Source organism: Rhamphochromis longiceps, linkage group LG23, assembly GCF_057381845.1.
Source record: "Rhamphochromis longiceps isolate RC_006_pf linkage group LG23, R_longiceps_female_GT1.1, whole genome shotgun sequence".
Classification (NCBI taxonomy): Eukaryota; Metazoa; Chordata; class Actinopteri; order Cichliformes; family Cichlidae; genus Rhamphochromis; species Rhamphochromis longiceps.
In genome coordinates, this window is record NC_140578.1 from 38,819,020 (window position 1) to 38,841,438 (window position 22,419).

Consider the following 22,419-nt stretch of genomic DNA (forward strand, 5'->3'; position numbering starts at 1 on the left):
CACAGTTGAAGTGTACCTCTGGTGCAAATTACTGACCTCTGTCATCATTTTAAGTGGGGGAACTTGCACAATCGGTGGCTGACTAAATACTTTTTTGCCCCACTGTATGTGACTATCACTGTGTTTAACTACCATAATAATTCTTAGGGTACTGAGTGCATGCTTAATTTTTTTTTTTTTTTTTTTTTTAAACATACTGCTCCATTGCTATGTTTGACAGGCTGAAGTCGTCGGATCACCTCCTAAATCAACCATCTTGTACAGGTGTTTTGTGCCAGAAATGGAGTGTCCACTGAAGACTGAAGATACTGAATTTCTACGCCTTGCCATTGATCCCTCTTGTGCCTTCATCTAGACAAGAGACATTAACTTAACCACTCTCACATGCTCTGTACCTACATCACCTTCCCTGACAGTCGTAGCTAGGCTCATCTGAGGGTGAAATTATAAGAATGTGTTATTTTGCAAAGTGCTCTCTAGGGTTCCTAAATAAAATATGGCATTGAGGTCATTTCTTTTGAATTAATCCCTTCTTCTGAAATATAAGAACCTCTCCTGGTTTTAATGGCACTTTGGATTTCCTTACTTTCTGTTCCACTCCCAACCCCGAATAGATGCTGACACAGTAACATGGAAGAGGGAAAGAAGTTGGAAAGGACTACTACAAATAAACCTAATGCCTAACAATGTAAAATAAGAACAATAATAACAATAAAGGTAAAAGATGAAGTAACAAGTTTTTAGTTTCTTGTTTATTCCAAATGATCATCCAGATGTCTGTGACATCTGATGACAAACACCATAATGGAAGACCTTTGTCATCACATGCTTAAACTCATCATATATTTTTGCATATGCTGAACAGACAGTCAGACATGCTTTAACTGTGGGGTAGAAAACTGCATGAACACCATACGGCAGGGGTCTCAAACGCTGTCCTGCAACTTTTCCATGTGTCCCTGTTGCAACACACCTAGTAGGTCATTAGGAAGACTATAGAACTTGACTGCATGCTGAGTTGGCAATTCAGCCATTTGATTCATGTTACAGCAGCTCATGAGTGAATGAACATGGTGCAATAAAAGTATTTTTAGAAGTATATGTTTCCAAATACATACATTTACTTAAATTTACTTGAGTAGGGTTAGGGGTTGCCACCTCAGCATGCAGTCAAGTTCTATACTCTTGCTAATGACCTACTAATTGTATTCAGGTGTGTTGCACCAGGGACACATGGATAAGTTGCATGACACCAGCTCTCGAGGACTGGAGTTTGAGACCCCTGTCATACGAAATATGACAGGTGTGGTTGAACTGCATGAAGACTCTGAAGTGTCTCTTCTCTTCTGGCAGGACAGGAATGTGGCCTTGTCCTGTGAGCCACCTTAAGGGTGTACTTGGAGTAGAACTGGACTGTCACCGGCCTCAGGCTCTTCACCTTTTCAAAGACAAAGCAGTCATTTAGATAAAATATTAGATATTGTTTACCTGTAAATGCACAAAGTAAATTTAGAAATGTAATTCTTGTCAAGAGTGAACAAGCACTGATAGTGTAATCTACAGCTCTGGCCAAATGTTTAGAAACTGAGAAGTGTTGTTTGTTTATTTACAAAGTTTGCTGTTTCAGTGATAGTTGTATATCATATTATATCACTTCAAACAGATGTGATCCAGCAATGCTGCACTAATGAATTAGACTAACTATTCACTTTAGCTAACGTTATTAAGTTAGCTAAAGAGTTGGGATGCTGTGTGAGACATAAATAAAGCTAAAATACAAAGGTTTGGACACCGTTTTGCATGTTTCCCTACTGTAGGAGTCTCTGCAAGCATACAGGGCTCTGAGAGGGTACAAGATGACAACTTTGGAATTCTACTAGAAACAGTCGATCATATTTGTTTGTCAAAGCTGAATTCAGGGGAAACTACGCTAAATTAGTGTTTTTAGCTAACAGCTACGATAAGCATAAAAGTTACTGTACGGCTATCATTTGTTAACATGACGCTTGTTCTTATACATGTAATACATTTATTACCAACCTGAGAGTTTATCCGCTGGTCATTCGACATGACGAATGACTTCTGAAGTCTTAATTCAGCTCAAGACGCTGTAGATTCCCATCAGTAACACTTTCGGTCCACTAGTAAAACGTAGTTCTATTTAATCTGCGCTTGATTACTCTTGAACCGGAACCGGATGTAAGTCCCAAAAAACTGAATTTTGGAACTGAAATTGAATTGTAGAACTGAAACTGAATGTTGAGAAGTGAATCCGAAATTATTCGAGAGCTAAATTTTTAATGGATAAAATACTGTTTCAAAGCAAATGAATTCATTTTCAAACTATAAAATTCAATTTCAGTTTAGTGATGATCATTTTCAAACCAATAAATTGAATTTCAAATTAGGCTAATTCATATTCAGTTTTTAAAAGCATTTATTCAAGTTACAATTCAGATTCAATCCGAGCAATTCAAATTCAGATTTAACTTATTCAAATTCAGTTTCTGATGGCACAGATTTCGGCCCATAGCGTTCACCTCACCTTCCCCTCTTTGATCTTGTTCCCGATGATCTGCCTCCTCTGCTGAATAATGTCAATCAGGACGTCACACTCCTCCAAGAGCTTGCCCTCCTGGCGGGACGCGTTCACCTGAGAAACCAATTCATGGCGAGTATTAGACAAACAAAGCGACTGATGAAAGGTGTGGATGGGGTATATAGAGGGATGTATGTTTAGTGATTCCACATCATGTCCACTGAGGGACAGGGTGTTATTTTCATCCATCAGCCAGCCCTCCTGTCTGGAAGCAAACACTTGACGAAGATATTCAGCTATTTTGCCTCCTGCTGGCTAGAGGGCTGAGTGATAAGGAAAGTAAGCGGGAAGCACTATGTCTGTTAGAAAGCACACATGACTCTCAGCAATATGCTGTGCAAGGGTAATGAAATGAGCTCTTATACACGGTACAGTGTATATATATTTGCCTTTTTATATGAGTGTGAGAATTCTGAATGTGAAAGAAATGTACAGTAGGTTTATGTTTTTGCTGTTTTATATATTAAACAAGTACATAAAAAGGTGAAGCGATGTACAAATAGATCTTGTGGAAAATCTGACTCACTGAGCAACTTCAATAACAGAAGTTGCTTTTCAAATTCAACAAAGGGCATTTGTGAACTGTCACGGACATGTAGATATCTATAGCAAAATGCCCAATTCACAGCAGAGATAAACATGTTCACAGGCTGATAAACTAAAGTATTTTTGGTCTTATTTTCCCCTTCATAAAAACTCTACTTCCTAACTCATAACTAGTTATCCATTATTAGAAGTGAGGCAGCTTTTAGAGGCAGGTTGGCTAGCTACAAACTGGATGGCTAACTCTTTGCTAATCATCGGTTCAGCTAATTCAAATCAAAGATCTAAATCTTCAAACTGTGTTTGAGATGTTGGTGCCTTTTGAATCATTTTTAATGCAATTATCTGACAAATAATATGCCATGCTCTTCCACTAATTTTACTAAACAGGCGTTCTATCTATTGTAGCTAACCTAGGTTAGTTAGCTTGCTAAAGAAGCTAACTAGTCAAGAATACTTATTATTCATGACAAACAAAAATATGCAGTAACTTTATTTTTACAGATGCTGTCGTGTAGCATTTAAGGGGAATGGAATATAAAGGTGATTACATCTAAACAGTCAAATTATTCTTTTACAGACATATATACCTACAATCATTGTAGGTATATATTATGGAATTCACAATATTGAATTCCAGTGTAGAGCCTAGTAATATCCTAAGTGAGCAGCAGTATTATAAAAGGAGCATAATCAGCCTAATTTCAGTCTATGGACTGAAACATCTGTGTGCCTCAAATCCCACTGATGGCAGTTAACTTTAATAAAAATGATTTAGTCTAGCTGGAAGGTGTCTGAAAAAGTGCAGCTGACCGCTTTCAAGGTGGTTCTGCCATGAGGGTCCATTCTGTGAGGCAATTGATTCACTTTGCAGTTGGAACCTGTATAGTCTGAGCAGGCTATAAAAGTTGTTCAAGTCCAATTATGAGAGTGCAGGTCCAAACATAATGTGTAATTTCTCATTGTGGTCATTTCCTAGCGGCCCTTTCAGCACCTTGTAAAGTGTTTTCTTGCTGCAGCAGAGCGATAGCACTGGGAGCAATGAAAGGGAAGTCTGCTGTGAGCGTTACTGAGCTGAAGAAAGACTGCACAGTTATTCATGCAAACATACACTCTTACAAGCACACATCAATGCTGACAGGTGTTTTAATAATGACATCATAGGGGCTCATTTGCTTTTCCTCCACAGAGCCAAACGAGGTTGGAGTAGACTTCCACAATATCCTCAGCGTCCCTTCCTAAACAGCATTTATGTGATTTTCTGGGATCATTTTGCCAACAGAAACAATTTTCCACCTGGATTACATCTCAGTGCTTATGTTAGACATGCCGAGCTGAATGCCTAAGCTCTGCTCTATAGCAATGCCTCTGCAACTGTCTTTTCAACACTGTTAATTGGTTTCATCAACATCACTGTGACAGCTCTGGTGAAGCCTGACATTTTTAACAGTTTACTGTATATGTTATCTCTGAGTGGCATTTTGTACACCACTTAGTATACTTATGCAGATATAAGGTATTTTGGGTTGAAGCCTTTCTTAATATAAACCAAAAGAGCACATGCTGAGGCTAATCTGTTCCTTGGAAGGCAGCTCTTTTCATCTCTAGCCGCATTTATTTAACTTCTGGCACTGATTAATGTTTTGATGTTTTAGGAATGGCTTCCAAAAACTGATTGAAACAGCCTAAAATGAAGTTGGAACAAAAGCCTCAGAATTTTCTGGCATTACTTTGTCTCTTTAGTTTACCAGAAAGCTCTAACTTGCTTTCTCGGACATTACGTGACTGTAGAAGGTGACATCTGAAGGTGTCACTGTGGATTTAAGGTGATATACCCCTCTATGCTTATCTCTCAATAAGATGGCACAGACACAAAAGTAATCTTAAGCTCTTTTCACAGATGCACTTTAGCCCTGAACTTTTTCGGGATTTACACAACAGACATTTGAGAATGCAAAGGTCTGACACATCCTGGATGCTAGCCAGTATGCCCTCTGTGCCCTCTCTGTTCAACTTAGTCTATGTGCTGTCTGAACATGCCCATGTGAGGATAGCACATCTAATGTTCCAATGTATTAACCAATAGCAGGTGGGTGTCACCTTTGCTGTCACCTATATGCTCTATGTCAGGGGTGGGGGAAATCCAGGCCTCAAGGGCCGGTGTCCTGCAGGTTTTAGATGTGTCCTTGATCCAACACAGCTGAGTTAAATTGCTAAATTACCTCCTCAACATGTCTTGAACTCTCCAGAGGCCTGGTAATGAACTAATCGTTTGATTGAGGTGTGTTGACCCAGGGTGAGATCTAAAACCTGCAGGACACCGGCCCTTGAAGCCTGGAGTTCCCCCACCCCTGCACTATGTAGACAGTACCATTGACTAAACCAGTAATTACACTTCTATAAGTGCAAATACATGTATTTATGAACTATCTATGGCTCATTCAGAATAATCAGACTGAAAGGCTAGTCTAAAGGTAAGGTAACCCATAACTGACAAGCATGGTTCTGCACTGGTAGTCCACATGGACTTTTGGCCTTAGTGTATAAGATGATTACTCACAATCGCTCTATCTGCACTACCCAAGATAGCCACCAACGTGTAACCATAAATCCCACATCAAAAAATAATCAAAGTTGAGCATGGTCTAAAGGACGAGGTTTCACAGCATCTGTATTGTCAATTGTTCCTCACATTCTTCAACTACCACTTTGTTTTTGTGTCACTTTCTTACAATAAATTAGTTATTGAGTTATGTGTAAGCTAACGTTAGCAGTGCTTGCATCAGCACTTGATGCTTTTACCTTTTAGCTTTTACGTTGCAAGCTTAAGGGATTGCTCTCATCTTAAAAAAACGATTGATTGTATGTGGCCTGTGTTGGTGTACCACACAACCACACTGGTTAACACAGCTGTCGACTGTCTTACTTTTTAACATCGACTGTTAATGACTTCCTGTGGTGTCTGGCACCATAACCAACTCTACCAATTCTAGTGCATTTCTAGCAGTGGTTACCAATCCCTCAGGAAGCAGTGCATAATTATAATATCTTATCAGCTAGTTTCCTGCTTCAAATCCACTTTCATAGTTCGACAAAGAAAGCTTATTTTCAAGTAAGGAAAAGAATACTTTCTGTACCCTTGAACATAGTTAACCTGTTAGTAAATGGATGTCATAATATAAACAGCAGTAACAAGGGAGTGGCGCAGACACACTGTCATGTACACAGCCACACAGACACCCACACACAATTTGTGACCAAAGTACATGATGTGCTGTGTAAAGATGTGAAGCATCTAATGACTGTGGGCAGAACCCTCTGGAGCATATGATCAGTATGACAGATTATAGCCTGAGAGGGACATTAAGTGATTCATTTAACCACAGAAACACACATGCATGCACACAAATGATTCAAGCCTGGAGGATATCCAAACTTTGTAAAATGTGCATCAAACAAACTTTCTGGGGGGGGGGGGTGAAGTTGGTCTTGAAGGGCCTATATTCCCTGACACGCATCAGAGGTAACGCTTTCCTTCTCTCTCTGGCTTTAAAACAAAACTGCAAAAGCGCTAATCCTTTTTCATTTTCTTGTGTTCTTTTTCTTTTTTTAATGGGATAATTTCCTTCCTTTCATTTAAATAAACAAACCAATTAACTGCCTAAAACGATCCCTCTTTGAGTATTTATTGCATTGAAACTCATTGTACCTTCACGAAATTATAACTGGGCCCCATTTTTGCAAAAGAAAAAAAACCAGCATAGAAGGGTCCAAATGTTGTTTGGCACTAGATTCTTTGAAAAAGAAAAAAATGTGTCACGATGTCAGCCGAAAAAGAATGCGTGCGTAATTTGGTGTGGGAGCGTTAAATGAAACTGTGGCCACAGCTGAACCACAGCAGATGGTGACTCAGAGGAACCGGGTGTGCAGTCATTTTTTCTTCTTTGTTTTTATTTTTTTATTTTATTTTTTCAAACATGACTCGTTAAGGAAGGTTGCCATTTGCTTGATCTTTCGCCAACATTAAGTGTCTGAGAGATTCTCAGCAGCCATCTTTAGTGAGGCTTTGGGAGAGGCTTAATGTGATGTGAAAAATTCAGAAAGCTCCATCAACAGCACGCCAACCAAAGCTGAGTAACCATCTCTTTTTTATCTATTTATTTATTTATTTTTAAGCCCTGACATATTCATGCCAAGCATATCAGACAGCTCAGTTTCCTGAGTTCACGTAAGTTGTATTTGTATTTGATGTACTTTTTAGCCCATGATCGTTATTGGTTTTTTGCTTGGAACTTTTTCTAGTCCAGTTCGACCCTGTGCAGCTTGACCTGACGTGCTCTCAGTGTACACCTCAGAGGTTATATAGATTATGTTGCGAAACTCCACTGCATGTGTCATAATGCACTGGGGAGAAATAGGTCAAGTGGGTTTGTTTGCCCTTTTCATGTTCATCATTTATTCATCAGAAAAGGATCAAAGTTTTTCTTTCTCCTGTTTGAAATTCTTGCCTCGTCACAGTTTCCCCCTGAGCTTAAAGCTCAGAGGAAGCATATCTGTGTGATGGGAAACATGAAAACATGCTCGAAAAAAAAATGTATACAGCGCTTAAATGTTAATAAATCATAATCCTCTTTCCTTGCAGCATGCAAAGACCTTGCCACGCATGCAGGCTGTTCTCCGTTATTTCTAAACTAAGATGTCACTGCCTTTCAACCACTGCCTGTGGCATCACTTTATTTAAAGCTTCTTAGTGGGCTAGTGGAACATGAACAGGCAGGCTTAGCACAGAATTGCCTTCACTCGAGTTAAATGCATGCAGACATTCGCACAATTGGTTGTTATCCCAAAAATAAACGTGTTAGACTGAAACCTGATGATTTGCACTTGCCTGTTTCTGCACTCAAAGCTTTTGGGAAATTTCAACATTTCAATTTCGAAAACAGTTTTTTTTAGTGCATGGAGGCTGAAAGATGTTGCAGATGTTACATATATTTGTATTTTTATATATTTATATGTAACCCTTAAAAGATGCTAAAGACGCTATGTTTGTTTGTGTACGTTTATTTTTGTCTGCATCCTATGTAAGATCAGATTTTCGAACGTTCTCTGTTATTATTAAGAATATTTATGTGAAATTAAACAGAGCTCTGCAGTTAATGTAGATGCTAGATACATTTTAGAAGCAGTTTCATTAAAAATATATACTTTAGGAGCGTAATATTCATAATGTATTAATCACTGAAACTTTGAATGTTGTAAAAAAAAAAAAAAACTAATATGCTGGCCACACTCCCTGAGTCTACGATGACGCCTCCAAAATAACCTGACGAATAATGAAAAATCTGATTTTCTTGAGTAAACTTTGCTTTACTCGTATTTGTTTTTAATGTAAATAAATCTACACTGTCACTTGTCATGTTTTTCCCTTGTTTCTGGGCAGATAAAAACATATATTAGACCAGTAAATGTGAATGAATAAAAGCAGGTTTAAAAAACAAATCAATGTAAATAAAAAAATTTTGCCAAAGTCTGCTATGTTTACATCTTCACTTTTTAAAATGATATCCATTAACAGTCTCACGAATACATAAAGAAAAAAAGGTTTTTGCAGTGGCATTACAAAATACAAAACACAAATAAAACAGCACAACAGTTTGAGTGAGTAATCAAGGAAAAATGACAAATATAAAAAAACTAAAACAAAAAAATAAATATTATATTAGGTTTACAACATGATAGTCATATTCAGTCATTTACTGTATGTTTTGTTGTCAACTCTTGCTACATGCTAAGCTAAGGGTTAATAAACAATGTTGAGTAACTATACTGTACAGGTTACACAGGAGATGCTACAGTTAAGTCTTAAGTAGTAAAATATTATATTATCCATTCATTTAATAAATTCCAACATACAGCTAACCATAAAGGGCAACGTGGGACTCACCTCTACATGCTGACAAGTTTGAATCAGTTTTCCCATAAGAGACTCCAGCTCGTTGTTCCTCTTGATCAGATTACTCAGGTTGGTATCCAGAGCTTGCTGCAGAAAACAATAACACAAAAGAGACAACGGAGAAACTGAGAGACAAGTAAAAAAAAAAAAAAAACCAGTTTCTGACGTGAATGTAAAGAAATCAAAGTGGAGAAAGAGCTGTCAATACAAGGAAGATAAAAATGCAAAAAGAACCGCTTTCCCTTTTAGTTTTCTCATGGAAGCCAGAGGGGATGTAAGAATATCAGAACAACGGCAATAACAGAAAAAGTTCTAAAGCAAGTGGAAAAGAGCTGCGTCTGGAAAACACAAGAAATTTAAAAAAAAAACAGTTTGATTCCTCAGTTCAAGTCCACAAAATAACAGCAAAGAGAAGCAACGATTTTCTATCATCTCTCCTTCTGCGCAAGCGTCCCCAGGAGCTCCGGCGTTATCAACTGTCTTTTTAAACAGGTGCGTTTGGTGACCATGTACCTCTGAGCGCGGGTGATACCCCTCGTCTCTGTACTGCCTCCTCATACTGCCCCGTCCGAGTCCGAGCCTCTGACAGAGAAGCCTACTCTACGAGAGGATGTGACTGGGACAGCCACTCCACTGAGCACCGAGCCATGCGCAAACCCGGCCAAGCGGCAAATTAGGCATCAAAAGCTTTCCCTATGAGAGCATGCAGCAGCGCTCCCGGCTAACGAACCGGCAAACAGGTGACAGCACGTCAGTGCTGTCCCTTAATGCTCCTCCCTGCTCCCCCCCCCCATCCATTCCCCTTCCCCCCCTTTTTTTCCTCCTCTCTCTGTTGCTTTTCATCTGCCTGGGCACAAGCTGTCTCTACTTCTAAGACTGTCATATTATTGCCAAACCAAGCGTGCTTAAGCTGCTCTGATGCCACATCTCCTCTTGCCCATTCAAAACTGTTTTCCAGATGAATTTCACCCCAGACTCTGAGATTTCCATGTCTCCAAAAACAAAAAAGGTGTGCAAGTTCGCTGGAGCAGCAAGGCCGTGACAGGCAGCACACTTGTCCTAACGCACAAGAAGTGAATCTTTTGCTTTCTTTACAGCTGCTACTTACTCGCCTTCACAAGTGAAGCTGCTGTGAAACAACATTTGTATTTGCTCGACCTTTAACCCCCCCCCCCATTTTTTTTATAGCTGCAGTGTAAACAAAGGCAGTTCTGATGCTACAATAAGGATTAAAAAGGCACTACCAAGAGGGAATATTGTATAAACAACCACGGTAAATAGTGATAGAGATTTGCGTGTGCAAGCATGTGTACACTACTGTACTCGGCTTAAATGGATGGCCTTAATACGGCGATGACACACAAAAACCAAACAAGGCATAAAGGACTCTTTGAACAAAAATATGGCGCTGTCATCATTATCCCTCTAAAAAAATGAGCTCTGAAAGGATGGAGATGAGGACAAGAGAAACAACAATAAGTCAGCAGCTCCCTCAGATGCAGTTGAAATGTGTTTCCACACCCCAGTGTAATGTAGGAAAGGTAAAGTTCATGAAGTACACAAACACGCACAAAAGGGAAAAGGAGCAACGAAAATTATGTTAAGTTTTCCGTGCCTCTGTTTATGGCTACGTTCCTGTTCATGTTAACATAACCTTTGAGTGTTTGTTTGCTGTTTTATTTGGACTCCACATCGACAGCATCCATTTTGCCAAGTGGCGTTTATCTCTGGGGATTGCTAGCCCTGTCAGGTCACCTGTCAGTCATCCTGCCGGTTTATCCTACCATCTCTCTTTCTCTTTGTCTGCCTGTCCTCTTTTTCTGCTGCCGGTCCAAGCAAGATTTTTACCCTGCATCCCTCCAAAAAAACAGAAAAGTCTCTGTGTGAAATTAATCTGCTCTGAATCACCTTGGCTAAGCCTTTTTGATTTGTTGAGTTTTAATATACATAGCGAGCCGCAGGATTTAGATTATCTTAACATGGATGCAAAATGATTAAATAAAAAATGATGGATACTTTCACATTTGACACTGCAGATGTGAAATATACAGTTTATAAAAATGTGGAACACTTACATGTACTAAAAAAATTTTATTGCTTGAATGCTACAGTGATCTTAGACTACCTTTTTCCTTCTCCGTCCTCCTTTACTAAGTGGTTTTTGTCCTGACACAAAGACAAAGACTGACACAAAAATTTAAAACTTAGTTATTAATTCAGAGTGTGTGACTATAGTTTTATTATTATCATGATATTTTACTTGTTTTTATTTTATCACAGATTTATGTTGCATTATAGCATTTCTTTATTTAAAAATGTGCCAGTATTTTGAAGTTTGGAGGTAAAACTTAATAGTAAAACTGAATATTTGTCCTTACGTTGGGTGAGTGCTGAGTGTTTGTATATGTTTGCATGAGGGTGGGAATGCATGTTTGTGTCATGTGCCTGTTTGTCTGTGTCTATATGTCAGGTCGGGTCTTAGACTCCACCTCTCTGGGAACTCCCAGGCCCTCCAAGGCCTATCTCCCCTCACCACACTCCCTGCCGGTGACTGATGCCCTCAAGGGTCGGCGCATTGGTGGTTCTTGGTGTCCGGGGCTGGGCGCTCAGGTATGTACCAGCTCACTCCCGGTGGCTACTTGGCGGGGCTTGGCGCCTGTTGCTCGGTCAGGCCTCCTCCGGGGTGCGGGGGGCCCTCGGGTCTCCGGCCTCTGGGCCTGCGGCTCGGTTCACTCTGGCACAGCTGGCTGCTGGCAGAGCCGGTGGGCACGCCGGTGCAGCCCCCTCTAGCTTCTACTCAGTGGCTACTGGGTGACGTCTCGTCTGGGGATCCTCAGCCCTTCCCATGAGGGTGGCACGGATGCCCCTCCGGTGGTCCTCCTTGGGCTCTCGCACTCTGAGGCCTCTGGATGTCTGGGGCCTGGATCTCCTCCATGCCTGCTTCATGCCCTGGGGGACGGGGCTATGGCTCGCTACATCCTCTTGCAGACCATTACATGTGGAAACCATTTGAAAACAAGCGCGCTGATCCACACAGGTATGCACATGCGTGTTCACTGCTCGTAGACTTAAATTACACCTTTCTTGGCTGCTACAGTAGGGCAAAAAAGTATTTAGTCAGCCACCGATTGTGCAAGTTCCCCCACTTAAAATGATGACAGAGGTCAGTAATTTGCACCAGAGGTACACTTCAACTGTGAGAGACAGAATGTGAAAAAAAAATATCCATGAATCCACATGGTAGGATTTGTAAAGAATTTATTCGTAAATTAGGGTGGAAAATAAGTATTTGGTCACCTCAAACAAGGAAAATCTCTGGCTCTCACAGACCTGTAACGTCTTCTGTAAGAAGCTTTTCTGTCCCTCACTCGTTACCTGTATGAATGGCACCTGTTTGAACTCATCATCTGTATAAAAGACACCTGTCCACAGCCTCAAACAGTCAGACTCCAAACTCCGCCATGGCCAAGACCAAAGAGCTTTCGAAGGACACCAGGAAAAGTATTGTAGACCTGCACCAGACTGGGAAGAGTGAATCTACAATAGGCAAGCAGCTTGGTGTGAAAAAATCAACTGTGGGAGCAATCATCAGAAAATGGAAGACATACAAGACCACTGATAATCTCCCTCGATCTGGGGCTCCACACAAGATCTCATCCCGTGGGGTCAAAATGATCATGAGAACGGTGAGCAAAGATCCCAGAACCACACAGGGGTACCTGGTGAATGACCTGCAGAGAGCTGGGACCAAAGTAACAAAGGTCACCATCAGTAACACACTACAACGGCAGGGAATCAAATCCCGCAGTGCCAGACGTGTTCCGCTGCTGAAGCCAGTGCATGTCCAGGCCCGTCTGAAGTTTGCCAGAGAGCACATGGATGATACAGCAGAGGATTGGGAGAATGTCATGTGGTCAGATGAAACCAAAGTAGAACTTTTTGGTATAAACTCAACTCGTCGTGTTTGGAGGAAGAAGAATACTGAGTTGCATCCCAAGAACACCATACCTACTGTGAAGCATGGGGGTGGAAACATCATGCTATGGGGCTGTTTTTCTGCCAAGGGGACAGGACGACTGATCCGTGTTAAGGACAGAATGAATGGGGCCATGTATCGTGAGATTTTGAGCCAAAACCTCCTTCCATCAGTGAGAACTTTGAAGATGAAACGAGGCTGGGTCTTCCAACATGACAATGATCCAAAACACACCGCCCGGGCAACAAAGGAGTGGCTCCGTAAGAAGCATTTGAAAGTCCTGGAGTGGCCTAGCCAGTCTCCAGACCTCAACCCCATAGAAAATCTGTGGCGGGAGTTGAAAGTCCGTGTTGCTCGGCGACAGCCCCAAAACATCACTGCTCTCGAGACGATCTGCATGGAGGAATGGGCCAAAATACCAGCTACTGTGTGTGCAAACCTGGTAAAGACCTATAGTAAACGTTTGACCTCTGTTATTGCCAACAAAGGTTATGTTACAAAGTATTGAGTTGTATTTTTGTTATTGACCAAATACTTATTTTCCACCCTGATTTACGAATAAATTCTTTACAAATCCTACCATGTGGATTCATGGATTTTTTTTTCACATTCTGTCTCTCACAGTTGAAGTGTACCTCTGGTGCAAATTACTGACCTCTGTCATCATTTTAGGTGGGGGAACTTGCACAATCGGTGGCTGACTAAATACTTTTTTGCCCCACTGTACTTCAAAGCACATTGTGCGCTGTCTGTCCTGCGTGCTGCACAACAACATTGAATATTTAGTATTTACTGCTGTTTACACTTAGCTAGATTAATGCGATGGTGTTGTGTTTAGTATGTTGCTTTGTTTTTTTTTTTTTTGCTTGTTTTCTCTTCTTTCTCTCTCAACAGGTGATCCAGGAGATTTTTTTTTCTCCCCCCCTTTCTCACTGTCCCTCTCCCCTTCCGTTTTTCTTTTCCTTCCTCTTTCTCTCTCCCTTTCCTATCCCTCACTCATGTCTGTCCCGTCTGTAACATCTGAAAATAAAATATAATAAATAATAAAAACAAAGGTCGATCAAATGGACCAATACGGCAATGCCACGATGATCCATTTGGCAAAATAAATCCATTGGGTATCCTTGTTGGTCTTCAGACAACAATTCTGATGGCTAAAGAACCAAATGGGACAGGCAAAAAAAACCTGAATATTTGAAACAGCTGACCGGGTTAATTTATTTGCAGAAAGGACGCACTAAGAAAGATACAGTTCTTTTCAAAGCCATCAGACAAAAGAGTAATTTTTGTTTTTCGTCCCACTGAAACACAAGTTGCCGGTAAAAACTGAGCTAACCGAGTGAGGCAGTACCAAAAAATGTGTTGCATATAAAAAATGTCATGTCAAAGTGTTTTTTCTCACTTCCTTGTTTGATATGGCTGTTTAATGGGAGGTAAAATTGTAAAAATGCTACAAAATGCTACAAATACTTGTTGTACACCAATAATGATTTCTTTTAGCTGGTTGTTCATTGCCATCTGCTGCAGAGAACACACTGACTGTGGATCAGACACTGATACTACTCCACTGCAACACCAATGAGCCATGCCCAACAGAGTGAAAACAGATTACCCAGTAAAACTGTAGTTGATTTCCAGTACTTTGTGACATCTCCCATGTTTCTTTCATAGAAAATATCAAGAAATGGATTGTGCATCACCATGCAGCCTAAAAATATCAAGGTATGGACTTCTCAGTCCACTTGGTTTCCACACTTTCAGAAAGCTTGTTAGTTTACTCCCACAACCCACCTAGGATTAATGTAAACATCCAGAGGTCAGCGATAGAGGAGCAGTCTTAACCTGTTCTGTAGAGGCGGTTTGATTCAGGCTTTTGTGTAGAGACTTGAGACTTGGCTCAAACTGAGTAAGTAGGCGAAGTGAATGAAGAGCAGTTCCATCAGAAGACGCATAATTCAAGCCTGTTCTCATTCCCAGGGCCTCAATTAAAGCTGTTTTGGCAAAATCACCGGATTGGGGCTTTTGGAATGAAGGTATATTTGGCCCCTGTGCCCGGATGCACAGGCTCACGGTGTTAGTAAGCTGGGTTTAAGTCATTATTTTTCAAATGTTGTGAAAAAGAATATTTTTTTTTTGCCAAACTATGGTCTTTTCTTTAGTACCCACACCTAAGCAAGAAATTTCCAGTGCCTAAAACTAAACAAGTACTTTTCAGTACCTGAATCTAACCAAGTAGTTGTCAGTCCCTAAACCCAACTAAGTAAATTTCAGTACCCAAACCCAACCAAGAAACATTCAGTACCTAAACCTATCAAGGCGTTTTCAGTATCTAAACCTAACTGTAACTTTCTTATGCCCAAATCTAACCAAGTAGTTTTAAATGGATAAACTGAACTAAGTACTTTTCAGTACCTAAGAGTAACGAAAAAACTTTTAGTGCCTAAATGTAGCCAAGAAGTTTCAAGTGCTTCAGCCTAACAGCCATGAGAGTTCAAAACAGTTTTTGTGAGGTTTTTATATTTCAAAGAAAAGCTTATTCACTCAATGTCATCTGTTTTTAATTAGTAAGAAGGTGTTCTGCTGCAGCATGCTCAGAACTTCTCTTAGGTTCTTCTTAAATCGCCCTAAAAGAATCCACTCTTTGAAACCGAAGCAAATTTTTCATCTCTTTCATCACCTAACATCTTTGTGATGGCTTCAAAAAAGGTTACATGTCTCTATATAACAAGCATCACACTTGTTATCAGTGTATGCACTGTTCATGTGTTCAAAAATGGCTGTAGATGCATGCTGTGAATGAAACAAATCAACCTGGAGCAGTGCTGATAAGCTAAGAATGTATGCGAGCGGATCACACATGCTCGCTCACTCACAGATAGGAAATGGTAAGCAAATGAAGTCAAAACTTCAGAGGACCTACGTCTTTTCTAAGATTTACTGTGACATTGAGCAGGATTGTGCTCTGAGGATTCATCTCCATTCTCTTCCTGGTTCATGAGTTAGAGAGATCAGAGAAACCTCAGTCATGCAGATGAGGAGAGAGACTGTGAGGAAAAGATGAGGAAGAACAAAGGCAGACAGTTAAACAGCAAGACAGACATTAAAGAGGAAGCAGGAAGAGGAAACGGGAACTTTAAAAGAGCCCATGCTTGTTTACTGCTCTGCTTTATAGTCTGTCTACCTGTCCCTACACACATCTATAATGTATTTATCTCATATCATCAATGAAGTAGGCGTTGTGTATTGGTTGGTTTCCACTAGTGAGCTAAGTTATAAATTGGGAACAAATTGTTTGTCTTTTTTTATCAATCTGAGAGAAGCACAGATGACTGCTACAGGAAAAGGGCACTGATTATGAAGCAAAGCACAGCAGAGCAAAAAGAAAACACAGCATGAAAGGAGCATTGTTGTAGAAGAAATTGAAAAAGTGTGTGTGAGAGAGAGAGAGAGAGAGAAACAAAAAAGCCCAGAGCGAGGAGAACATTGAGTACAGGAAGTAAAAGTTGTCTGCGAGTGCTACACAATGCACTGTAAATTTTCACAGAGTGGCTTTTATTTATTACAGTTAAAGAGAGAATCTCATATCTGTATATGAGCGCATGGGATACCAAGCATCTTATAACATCCTTGGTTTGAAATGCAGACTCTAGTTTAGGATTTATCTTTTTATCTTCTAAGTAGCTACATCAATACTCCATCTAACAGCAGCAGGCAGATCTTTCGAGGGCAAAATGACTCAAAAGCACTAAACAACAGGAAATGCTAGTAACCAGTTCCGAAGACAAAGAGCCCAATGCACAAACACAGCAGTCTATTTATGCTAACCACAAATAAGCAAAGTATAATAATAATGTCACTATTTCAACTTTACAAGGGCAACAATACAAATGCTAACATCGTGCTTTCACCTCAAACATACCAGACTTTGATATGACCAGAACCAGAGCAGCAAATATCCAAAATGTCGAGGTCCAGGCTCTGGGGAGATCAAGACTGAAAGAGTGGCTTTTCTATCCAGGTACACTTTTACTGCATTGGTGGAGTGTTTGGGATCATTGTCATGCTGGAAAATGAAGCCGTTGCCAATCAGATTCTTCCAGATGGTACTGGATGATGGATCAAAATCTGATGGTACGTTTCTGTTTCATATTTCCATGAATTTGGATCCACATAGTCCGCAACATCACTGGCTGAAATGTATCCCCAAACCATGACAGAGCCTCAACCATGCTTTACAGATGGCTGTAGACACTGTCGTACCTGACCTGACTTGAGTCAAGAAACAAATTTGGATTAATCACTTCATTTTTAGTCTACTTCCTTACAAAATTTGGTATATCTACAGCCTTTTCTCTTTGTTTCCCTTCTTCGTAGACACTTTTCCACCTAGACAATTTTTGACGAACAATAGAACATAAACTGAAGGGCCAGATGCATCTCTCAGGTCCCAAGTCAGGTCTTTGTTGGATTTTTAGTTGATTTCTTAAGAACATGACATTAAAATACTGTTCATCTGGAACAGATTCTTTCTTTACCCTCTACATGTTCAATTTCCTTGTTTTTTTAAGGACACACTGCACACAGATATGCCATGTTTGCAGGTAATAGTTTTTTCAGAATCACCTTGTTAGGACAGAAACACTATTTTATGTTTGTCAAACTATGTTGTGACTGTGCTGTGTGTATGTGACTGAATGAATGTTTAGAAAGTAGGACATTGTTGAAATTCTTTTTTGGTAATGCTCCTTACACTTTTTGTCAGGATGTTGTTGATGTTTTTTTGTGTTTTTTTTGTGTTTTTTGGGGTTTTTTTTTTTGGGGGGGGGGGGGGGGGGGGGGTAGCTGAGAAAGATGATTTACCAACTAACTGACTCTTGCTTACTTGCAAACATGATCCTTCCTCAAGAAGTCCAAGAAGATCAGCTGTTGAAGATTTAAGTGACTCTATACCATAATATTGTAGGTGATAAATATGACTGGCATATTAAAGAATAGCCAGTTGCCCCCTAAAAAACATTGCCAATGGGTTTACTTTTCATCTTGCTGCATCAGTAAAGTGATGCAGAGTGTCCTCTACACTCTGGCATCACTGCTGTGTGGTCAGAGGGAAGAAGCAGTGTTCACTCTCTCTGTTTGAAAGTTTCAAGCTTGTTGAGCTTTTGATCACACCCAGCGGCAGCACCAGTGGAGGGTGTGATGTCAAATTGTACTGACACACTGTATGCTTTTGGCTGTCAGCATATGTATTTTTAATTTAGCTTTTTATTGCTGTTTTATGATCCACTTTAAAGATTGTTTGCCAAAGTCAAGGTTGCATTTAAAAAAAGGAAGAAAAAAGGTCAGGACGATAGGATGGACTGTCAAAGCATGTAAGGGAATAAGTATTTTTTTAATGATATAAAAGATGAATGAGGTGGCTGGAAGACATGGAGCTAAATGTCATGCTTATCACCAAGGTTATGGTTCAGAAGCTTTTGTGTCTGCTCATGTTTTAATGTGTTTGTACTTGACAGCCCCACGTATTTTTTAACACTAAAGGGCAGCTGATTAACCAAAGTGGATTACAACAAAACAGAACCAACCTGTGATTTGAAATTACACACACAAAGAGCAGCTGCCATCTTTTATCCCCAAGGTTCTTTCTCCTCAGACCCAGAGCCAAGGACTTTAAAAGCTATTCCCAGCTGCCTCCTCTGTGACGGGGGTAATTTTATCTCCGAAAAAGGATGGGTGTTCCCACAATAACCTCCATGGCTCTTATCAGACACACACCACCACCACTGCCACTGGAAAAAAAGGAAACTATTCCAATCATCTGATATTCTCCCCCGCACCCCCTGTGGAGTGGGGATATCTCAAACTCCAGCAGATCAGGGCAAAAAGTGATATGAATGAAATGTTCCAGAAAATATGACCAAAACAGTTCCAAGTTGTCAGACTTTATAATGAAAGAAAAAAAAGTGAAAAATCATATCTAAAGAAAATTGGGTGACCTGTAACAGATTGAGCATTTTGGCTTTAAGCTATTGGAACTACCTGACAAAGTGAGGCTACGTGCTGGACCTCCTCGTCTAAGAAGTCTCCCCAAAGTTTTCTGTCTTTATAAATTAAATATCAAATGCGTTTTTCACCATTAATATTGCATTGCACTTTACTTGGTAATTCTGTTAGACCTCAATTTACTTCCTACCCTGTTTCTGTTTACCACGCAACCTGCCTTTTTAAAGCACAACACATTCACTGTATACTGTACAATGCTCATAAAATCTGAGGACAGTCTGTGTCTAAATGTACTTGTGTTGCATAATCATAGCTCAGCATTGCTTTTATTTATTTATGACTATATGCTGTCTGGTTTTAATGCATTGTTTCACAAAATGCTGCCATGCACAGATTAGAGAAAAAGTAATAGCTTACAGAAATGAATTAAAGTTAAGTGACGTGACATGTGTGGTGCCTTGAATCAGAACTTATCCTGAGGCAGAGATATATTTTAAGCCTCACTCTTACTGAAGACAGCAAAACAAGCCAGTGGTCTGAAAAATAAAGTGTGGCTTTTAATGTGATTAGCAATAATCCGTCTTTAACTTGAAGGATAATGTATAATATTCAGCTCAATGGGCTTTTTTTTTTTATCCTGGACTTAAAGTCGTGTTTATGAATGATCAGAAATGCTGTTGTGTTAATGTTCTTTTCTACTTTTTTGAAGAAAAAACCCTGGAATTTTCACCTCAGTAACAAACAGTCAATTTATCAGTTTGTAAAGTGATTGCAAATTTGATGTTCTCACCATCTAGGCACGCAAAAATGCAATTTCTTCACAACAGCTCAAAAGAGATGACTGAAATTAGTTCTTTCATTTTTTTAATTGCATACCCTTCACCATTTCATTGAGACAAAGTGCAAAGACAGTTCATTTCAACTTGCTACCAAAACAAAACAAAACACAAAAAAGCTAATATCATGAAGCTGCATTATACTGGCACACCCCATTAAATATAAAAGAGTGAGTAGATGTAGCCAAAAGTACATGGCATCAGCTCAGTGGTGGCTTATAACATTATGTTTAGCTAATAATAGTAGCTTGCTAACACAGAGCAAATGTTAGCTATATGACAGCTAACACAAAACATGGTAAAATAATCAATTCAAATCAATTTTATTTCTACAGCTCCAAATCATAAAAACAGTCACCTCAAGGCGCTTTATATTGTAAGGCAGACCCTACAATAATACATACAGAGAAAAGCCCAACAGTCATATGACCCCCTATGAGCAAGCACTTTGGTGATTTTTAAAATAAACTTTCAAAGTTATGTTGCAAAGCACATGGTTAACTTGAAATACAATATGTAACTCAAAATTTCATGTCATCTTCTCTGAAATGTGATTTACAATGTTGAAAATGTAAGATACCACCAAATTACCTGAAATTATGACTTATAGATAGCAAAAATGTTTTGTTTTGTTTTTGCTTGGATAGAAATGTCCTTCCTACTGGCCTCCCAATTCATTTAAAAAGCTGCCACTAGAATACTGCCTACACACCAAGAAGAGAGAACACATTAAACCAATTTGTTCTGGCTTCTTGTGTAATACAGCACTGAACTTCAGGACCTGGATTGCAGAATAAAAAAACAAAAAGCAGACACATCTCTCAGACCTGCAAGGACTGGTTCAAACCAAATCCAACAAACTGACTTTAAACCAGTGCACAGTTGTGATTCAGCTGCATTTGGGGCCTAGAGCTGCCCCAACTCGAGCTATGTTTAAAGCCAAGCTAATGACTTTTTTCTACTGCTTTTACTTAATATGGACCTTGTACTTATTTAATAAATTCAGATTTAATCTTACCTGCTCATTCATTCAACTGGTTCATATTTTATTATGTTATTTTCTTTGTCTTTTACTTTTTTCCCCGTCTTTGGCTTTTAAAGTGTTCTGTTTTAAATTTGCATTTTAATATTCTTATGAAGTTTTCCTTTCTTTTAAATATTTCAGTAGATTATGGAGAGCCCGTTGAAATGCCTGTGTGTATAAACTGTGTGTGTCCGTGTGTGTGTAGACGTTAGTGCCTTCGTGTGTATGTTTCCTTTTGTGTAAGTGTGCGAGAAAAATCGAGCGAGCGCGCTCACAAGTTAATGAAGCAGTCACATATGCTTTGTTTTCCCATCTGTTGTCAGTGTCCTCACAAGGTACTCTGAGTGATGTCAAACAGCAGGAGGACTATATATTTCAACAAGAACTTCATTTAACCAACGAGCCCTGTCAGAAGTAAATGTCAAGACGTTTGGGGGGGAAATGACTGAATAACAAAGTTGGAACATGTGACAGAAATCCCTCATTTGGTTTTAGACGTGTATCCTCTCACATAACTGTTAAGAAACGCTTGAAACTTGGGAATGCACATGAGCTGCAGTAGTATTGCTCACGCGGATTCAAAGTATGACATGGTTTGCTTGGTCTAAACAATTTGTCTTGCACACTTTCTTGGCTTACACAGGCAGTATTTAAAAACCTCTGCGCAAGTAGGAGACACGAGTGCCATCCAGTTGTTTTGTTTTGGGGGGGGGTTGTGTTTTTGTTTTGTGGTATAGGCGATAATTAGTTTGTATAATAACTGCAGGGTGTGCTGACCTGTGCTATTTCTCTCTGGTTGAATGGCGGGAGAGCGGGGAGAAAGAAAATCATGATAATTAGATGATGCACTAACCTGTAGCCTTCCTGCTAATTTTTCTTCTCTGCCTAAATTTGCTGAAACAGGCAACATGAGGCGGTAGAGGCACCCACATTAAATCTAATGACAAAGAACATCAAGCCCATCACTGGAGGCAAAGCTGGTTCTAAAACAAAACAATGATAAACAGAAAGGCAGGAGGGAATGTTTGTAGGCATTTTTATTGGGTGCACACATATGTAATCATAATCACTGATTTTAGTTAGGTTCAATTTCTCTGATTATATCACTGCATGCCCTTTCTCCAAGGACATATTACCAACTACCAACACATATTTCAAAGCCCTTGTAAAAGGAGAACCACGCTCACTCTTGACATTATATTTAGGGGTGCTTAGCAAGGCTGAATAAACACTATCTGTGTGTGTGTGTGTGTGTGTGTGTGTGTGTGTGTGTGTGTGTGTGTGTGTGTGTGTGTGTGTGTGTGGTACGTGGCCAAAAAATGTCCCCTGGTTAAATGACACTTTGGAAAAGTTACATGTATTTCCCTGCCTGCTGCTTTGGTGCGGTGGTGGGGAATCTCTATTCTCCCTGTTGCACGTATGCTTGTGTGGACTTATCAGCGTAAAAGCTCAAACGTTGTCTTTATTCAAATCATCAGGCTTGACCTA

General features: G+C 39.8%; 1 protein-coding gene across 1 annotated transcript in view; it reads right to left on the reverse strand.

Annotated features, from left to right (window-relative positions):
- The window catches only part of LOC146642536 (E3 ubiquitin-protein ligase Midline-1-like), a 60,040-nt gene that overhangs the window by 16,221 nt on the left and 21,400 nt on the right, over positions 1-22,419 (reverse strand). The window contains exons 3-4 of the mRNA XM_085397685.1: positions 9,087-9,182; positions 2,546-2,653 (exon numbers count right to left, since the gene is read on the reverse strand). Of these exons, the coding sequence (XP_085253811.1) occupies positions 2,546-2,653; positions 9,087-9,182 (204 nt within the window). The remainder of the gene's footprint in view (positions 1-2,545; positions 2,654-9,086; positions 9,183-22,419) is intronic.